Raw genomic sequence first — 7,057 nt, 5'->3', positions numbered from 1 at the left:
TAACATAATTATGTTTGCTGCTTTCCAGGGTACAAAATTTAAAGGTTGTTTCATACATTATGATGCGAAAACATGAACATTACGAGTTAAAGTTCAAAAGGTGACACTGACATACTGTCCTGGGTTAAGACTTTTGACTGTCGTTTATCCTTCAATCAATTTTGGTTGGCAGTCATGTTTTTCGTGTGTATTGTCTAAGCAAATGGTTAGAAAATAATGTGTAACGATACAATTTATTGCCATTTAGAAAGTAAAAATATGTCGGCTTAAATTTGGTTCATCATCAAGATAAAGAATCGACAACATCTGACTAATTTGAATGAAAAATTCATGAAATTGTGTGAACAAAAACGAATTTGATCTTCACATTCTGCGATCCGTTAGCGGGAGTGATGAATTTGAATGACAATTCACGATTCTGAATGCTATGTCTTCGAAAATGTTTGACGAAAAACGAATTACAATGACAACTGACGAAAATGAAGTTAGGATTTGCGTTCCAAGTGCTTCTCGGGAAGAAATTGAATAATAAATCTTTGAATTGAATGACAAAAGTGCGAAAATGATGGGGAAATCTATATTGTGTACACATTGAATGCAAACGGAAAACATTAAACGAGACCGACACAGCAGCAAGACTTCTTACATGGAAAGACTGACTTGACGGCACGATAAGAAACAAGACTAGCATAACAACGAGATAACAAAATAAACAGGAATACGCAACAGAGGCAACGATTCTCGGAGGCTTGACGAAGAAAAATGAATAGCTTCCCTTTATATTCAAAACAGATCGTACACTCCTCGTAAACAAGCCTTTCAACTGCTATACATCTTCAAGAAGCTCTCATAATATTTTTAGCTGTAATCAGGTGACATTAACGATGATATTGAAAGGCGGCAATGTATAGATTTTCAGGCGGGTATCAAAATAAGCCTATAAACTTATCCGATTCTGGAGAGTCGTCACTAAAAAAAAAAAAAAAAAAAAAGGAATTCCAGTAATTTGGACCAATATGAGTAAGTGTGTTCATAGCTACAATCGTTCGACGAAGTGGTAAGTGAAACTCAATGGAGCGTCGAGTGGGATAATCATGGAATGATTGACTTTTGAGGAACAAACAACCAAAAATAAACGAGAGTAAACTGTTATCACACATGTATGTAAATTGACCGAAGTTATAAATAAGAACAATTTATTGTTTCTTCGCATCTTATTAGAGTCAAACAATACATTGTATGTGAACGTACGGGAGAATAGCTAATGATACGGAGGGATTTCTTTTGCAGTAATCACGGTAATAGCACTCTATACAGTAGGGTCTGATGAGCCTTAATTGTCACAAGCTAGAATTCCTTAATAGGGTAAGGCAAAATCAAAGAGGAATAAAAATGACGTAGCCTTTTGAGGAATATGAATTTTCAGTCTGTTCATGACACCTTTATTACGGAAAATGATGTTTACAAATATGATCAATAAATATTTTCCAGGAGGGTTTATTATTTACAATTATACCAAGATTTTTCAATTAAAATCATCCAGTTATTTCTGAACTTAAATGAGCAGGAATACTGAAAAGCATATACTTCGTTTTTGATCAGTCACTTTTTCAATTCTACATTGACCTTTTAAACAAGTACATCGATATCACTATGGTCAAGAAATACATAGGCATCATCGGTAAAATATATGAAAGAAACTACTTCAGATTCAAAGAAAAATCAGTGATATATATCATGGACAACAACGGTCTAAAAGATTCTCTGTGGAACGCCACACTTAGTATCTCTTGTAACTGAGTTATTACAGATGTTTATCTTTGAAACAAATTGTTTTCTGTTAGTTAAATAACTTTTGAATCATCCAAGGCCGTATTTCATATTCTAGTCGTCCAGAATATAAGACGCCTGTCCGAAGATCTGGAGGTCATAAGTTCGAATCCTGCTCGAGTATGCATGCCTAATATTTTTCTCATAGCTACTACTAGAACACTGAACAATTTAGTGCTCATTTAAGTCCATATAGGACAATTTGTGAATCAGTTGCAATAAAAACTTGGAGCTAGTTTTTATTAAGCCTAAATAATCTTATATCGACGACAAGAATACATTGAAACAGACTATTGAGTACAGTCGTTTACAAGTATGACTTATCATTATTATCATATTATGTTATCTTCATATTGATCCCATAACTCACTCAGCAAATGTAGCAGTTGAAAAAATACAAATAGTTCTGTACAGAAAATACAATTCAGAGTATATAGTTAAACAACACTTGTAACTACTTTGACATGATTTAGAGTGAACTTCATCCAGCAATGCAGGCAGGCATGATGATTTTTCAGAATTAAAGAGTGTGTTATCTATTTTAAAGTTGTAATGTGTTATAGAATAGGTTTCTAGAAGAGCATGGTACCTATATACGCCTGAAAATTACTACGCTGTGCCTTTCCCGGTTCAGAAAGAAAATGTGCAATCTTGAGGTTGTTGTCTTTTTTTAAAGAAATTGGAGAAATTAGGCAATTAAAAATAAACTCCAGAATGTGCTGAATCATATTATAACTGATCAGAAACCTGTGTGCGTGTTTGACTGCACTTTGACCACAGAGCAATAATCTGCGGCTTTTCAGATGACCCACACATTACAAAAGCATTACTTGATTATAATTGTTGTGCAACATTTTCATTTTGGTACATTTTTTGGAGAGATGGATAAAATCTAGAAGGGGAATGTTAACATATTAAAAAAGATAATTCTTTGGAAATCTGTGTAGACAGGACCAGTGCCGGAGGTACACTTTCTTTATCCCATTGTGGGGCACTTCTATGAGACAAAGCACATGAAAAAAAAAATGTTAAAAACACTCCGTAAAAAAAAGAAAGTAAACACTTTTTTCAAGTTCACATTTTTCATAGAATATTTGGCTAAAAATTAATTTATTATGTACCATAACTATTAAAGGTGATTTAATAAACTATTAGCTGGTAGGGAAATAAAAAGGTAGGTAAACAAAAACCTTACGCCTGGGTGAACACATTCGTTTTTCTCTTGCAAGAAACAAAAGTAAAAATTGCAAAAACAAGTTGTAGTTTCATAGTACAATGACAACAAAAGACAAATTCATTAGCATAAGAAAGTTTAATCAACTTGCGAAAATGAACCTATGATTTCTATAATGTCTTCGTAGCCCCCAAGATAAGTAAAAGCTAAAAATAATGGAGGAAAATGAAAAAGCTTCTGTCAATTCCAAATTCAAATGACATTAAGGAAGAACAAAATTTAAAGGGAATGGTAGAAATTCTAAATATTATTTCATATTGAAACCTAATATTTCAACTTTTAAAGTAAAATTGGCTTCTTGCATTTGTCTCATGAATCGTAAATTCCTAAATCAAAAGGATTAAACGAAAAAAAATCGTCCGTTTAATGGCATTTTTTTTTTGTGGCTTCACTCCCTTTTGTCATTTGAAGTAGGAATTGAAAAAAGAATTCTTATTTTTTCCTACTTTGTTTTTGTTTAAGACTGTAAAGAGATACAAGGGAACAGAAACTTACTTGTGCTATTCATTCATGTCTCTCATTGTATTAAATTGGTTTTTGTTATTATTGTTTTCTTGGATGGCATATGCATACAAATGACAACATGTCAATGTTTGCAATGTTTTCTTATGTGCCTTGGAGGACAAAAACGAATTGTTCAGTCAGGCGTAAAACCTTCGATGAAAATATGAACTTGAGAAAGCGTTTAGGCCTAGTTTTTTCCTGAGTGTCGAGCCCAGGCTTTCCTCCTTATCTTAAAGTGAAGAGTTTGTTCGCAAAAACCGATAAGTCCATTTTTGAAGATTTTGAAGTACGGTGTCTGTCATATAAAGTACAAAAAAAAATACATTTCAGATGATATATTGGTCATTACATATTAAGGTATATTTTTGAAGTTATGGTCAAACGAAGCATTTTTTTTTTATTATTCTCTTTAATTTTCTTGACTTTTAATCGCAAATATCTCCGTTTGGCAAATATGGACTTATTAGTTCTTGCGAACAAACTATTCAAGTGTAGATTTGGCACCTCTGGGAAAGGAGTATCAATTTGGTTCTTCATCTGAAAGAAAAAAAAAAGTATCATATCCGGTAGCAGGAGGAAAACAATGATGACCTTTAATATATATATATGTTTTTTGGCAGTTCATAATCATACGATATGGGGGATGTTACGGGTGTGACTGTCATCTGGATCACCGAGTCGACTGTGCTGTCTACGATAACGCCAAATATTACTAGTAATGGTACCACTGCGAGTCCTCCAAACGGTGGAGTCAATCTAACCTTGGCGTCACAGATCTTGTCCACTATGTCACTGGTGCTGCTGATGCTGTCAATGGGCGTGACCATTAATTTTAAGGACATTAAAGAGACGGTTTGTAGACAATGTACATCATTCAGTAAATCCTTCCGTTTTTAATCAAATCATTTTCATTTTTGCAATACCTCCTGAACGATAGGGAAACCCTTTAGTTCTGTTTAAAAAGAAATTTTAAATGCAGGTGTATTATGTACCAGCTAATCGCAAGACCTTTGACCTCGAAATACACAAGCACACACGCACATACAAAGCAAACATCAAGTTATTTTACACTTCGAAAATGTTTGACAATATGTAAGATGATAAAGGTCACTGTATTTCCATGCATGTTCCAAGCAAAGAGACGCATCACAGACGTCAATACAAAAATAGTACAAGCAGAGGGTATGAAAGCCAGACTACTACCTCAGTGACTCTTCCCTCGTACAGTTTCGTCATCCTGCCGGATTTTTCATCGGCATGGCGTCACAGTTTATTCTGATGCCTCTGATCGGGTTCTGCCTCGGCCTGGCCTTGAAACTTGACACCGCCGGCGCCATATCGGTCCTCCTAGTTGCCTGCTGCCCTGGTGGAACTAATTCGAATGTCTTCACATACTGGACGAATGGAGACGTGTGCTTGAGGTGATATTCGTCTGTGAAAAGGACGGTTGCTTTGATAGTTTCTTCATTCATGCAGTCTTTAAGAAGACATGATATTCCCTTATGTGATATTCTTTCCTTTTCAGTTATTGATGCTTCGATTTTCGTCAGTCTTTTACAATTCACATGTCATTAGAATAGCTGTACATCTTTGTTTATCATCACTTTCTCTGTATCTTTTCTATGAAGAAAATAATGTATTAGAAGAATGATCCCGACCACGGCTCTTAGAAACGATAATTACTTTTGTGTAATGCTCTTATCCGTAAAGTTTGACAGGCGTACAAGGTAACTTCTCCTGCTGTTTAATCAAATGAAGGGGAGGAAAGAGAAGTACGAAAGAGTGCACGATTTAACAAGAAATTCTGTGCCTGAATTCCTATTTACACACACGCTCACATCATTCTCTCTGCCAGTGTTTCCATGACAACAGTTTCCACGGCTGTCGCCATAGGGATGATGCCCCTGAATCTCTTTATATACGCTCGGGTTTGGACCAGTGATTCAACTGTGATTCCTTACATGAACATTTTTACGACCCTCGTCACTATTCTGATCCCTGCTGCCTTCGGAGTGTTCTTGAACTGGTGGAAGAAGGAATGGTCGACTTGGATTACACGTGTGAGTTAAAGGCATAATTTACCATTTGCAGATGAAACAAAAACTCCGCATTAGTGCTTTAAAATAGTTATAGTATGTGAGTAATAGGGGTTAGAAACAACCACTGTAATAAAATTGAATCAGTTTAATTAACGTTAAGTATCGCTAAATATACAAAATATGAACAATAGATATAATAAACATGTTTCCAGACTAAACCGTCTACAGTTATTGGTTATTGAGAAAAATACTGATAATATATTCTTATATTTTAGGCTTTATTGCGAAAAGTTTGGTATAGGATGTTTTGTGATACAACTGACCTACACATATGCATCAAATGAGATATCTTGAACATTTGAAAAATCACTGCTCCCTAGGTCAACAAGAATTCAACAACAATAAGTAAGCAACAACAAGTAATTCCCATTGTACTAGAATGTAGATCCAATAGGAAAGTCAGTCCATGCATTCTAAAGCAGCTATGATATCCATTGATGAAAGATATTCATTTCGAAATAATTATAAAGAAAGAAAAGCTTTTACACCCGTCTGTAGCCTGTACATCCTTTAATCAGAGTTGTACGGGGCGTTCCCTTCACAATAAGCATTTGGTAAGGGTAAAGCGGATAGAGTTATAAGAATGTCAGAGTTAACATTGTCATTTGTATAAAATACATTCACCTGTGGAAAGGTCACCGGTATCTAAAGTTTTTCGGGACTTTTTGCACCGTTATTCAAAAACAAAATCCTTCCATAATTGTAACTTGTTTTTAATTTTAAATCATGTGCGATGATAGAGAAAGCAATGGTATATTTCAAAAAAAAAATAAGGCATGGTAATTTTGAAAGTTGATAATTCTAATATCGAGACATGCAATAAAAACGAACCCGAATATCTATGCGCTCTGACGTTCTCTCACTTACACATCAGGTATCCTTGATTCTTGTGGTTCTCATGGCGATTCCGGGACTTGCCTTCCCCATAATGCTGAATCCAAATTTCTACAAAGCCGGATGGGGACTGTGGTTGTGTTCCATCTTTCTTCCTGCCCTGGGCTTCGCCATAGGCTACGGGTTCTCCCTCTTGTTCCGACAGCCTCATGCCAAGTGCCGTACTATCGCCTTCGAGACCGGCTCCCAGAACGTAGTATTTGCCTGGACGGTGACCCTCCTCTCCTTCGCCGATTCGCCTCTTTTCCTAGACATGCTTTTCTACCCAATTCTCTATCTATTTTTCATCCATCTCGAGCCAGCTTTACTGATCGGGTTATACAGGTGGATTATACACATGCGGAAAGGCAAAGGGGCGGATGCTGAAGACAACATTGAAATAGTTAGAGTCAAGGTCAATGAAGAGGAGGCCAGTGGCCCAGAAGTGACGAGTAAAATTGGCAACTCAGTTTACACTCAAGAGGTAGCAACAGAAATCACAACCATTTCAAAATAA

At 35.7% G+C, this 7,057-nt stretch overlaps 1 protein-coding gene across 1 annotated transcript; it reads left to right on the top strand.

Moving 5' to 3' along the window:
- The first annotated feature begins 4,204 nt into the window (after positions 1-4,204).
- On the top strand, positions 4,205-7,057 carry LOC139715734 (ileal sodium/bile acid cotransporter-like). The gene is made up of 5 exons (XM_071627286.1): positions 4,205-4,420; positions 4,796-4,989; positions 5,424-5,628; positions 6,216-6,227; positions 6,542-7,057. Exons 1-5 carry the CDS (start codon positions 4,205-4,207, stop codon positions 7,055-7,057), a joined length of 1,143 nt encoding a protein of 380 aa, XP_071483387.1.

This window comes from Diadema antillarum, unplaced genomic scaffold (assembly GCF_040938485.1).
Source record: "Diadema antillarum isolate AM-2024a unplaced genomic scaffold, OU_Dant_1.0 scf00000006, whole genome shotgun sequence".
In the NCBI taxonomy this organism is placed as follows: domain Eukaryota; kingdom Metazoa; phylum Echinodermata; class Echinoidea; order Diadematoida; family Diadematidae; genus Diadema; species Diadema antillarum.
This window is presented reverse-complemented; position numbering and strand designations above follow the sequence as displayed.

What these genes read in the sequence shown, in the direction of transcription:
- LOC139715734 (XM_071627286.1), top strand. Translation starts at nt 4,205, where the DNA reads ATGGGGGATGTTACGGGTGTGACTGTCATCTGGATCACCGAGTCGACT. An exon ending in TTAAGGACATTAAAGAGACG is followed by an intron (nt 4,421 to 4,795) that starts GTTTGTAGACAA and finishes TCCCTCGTACAG; the next exon opens with TTTCGTCATCCTGCCGGATT. An exon ending in AATGGAGACGTGTGCTTGAG is followed by an intron (nt 4,990 to 5,423) that starts GTGATATTCGTC and finishes TCTCTCTGCCAG; the next exon opens with TGTTTCCATGACAACAGTTT.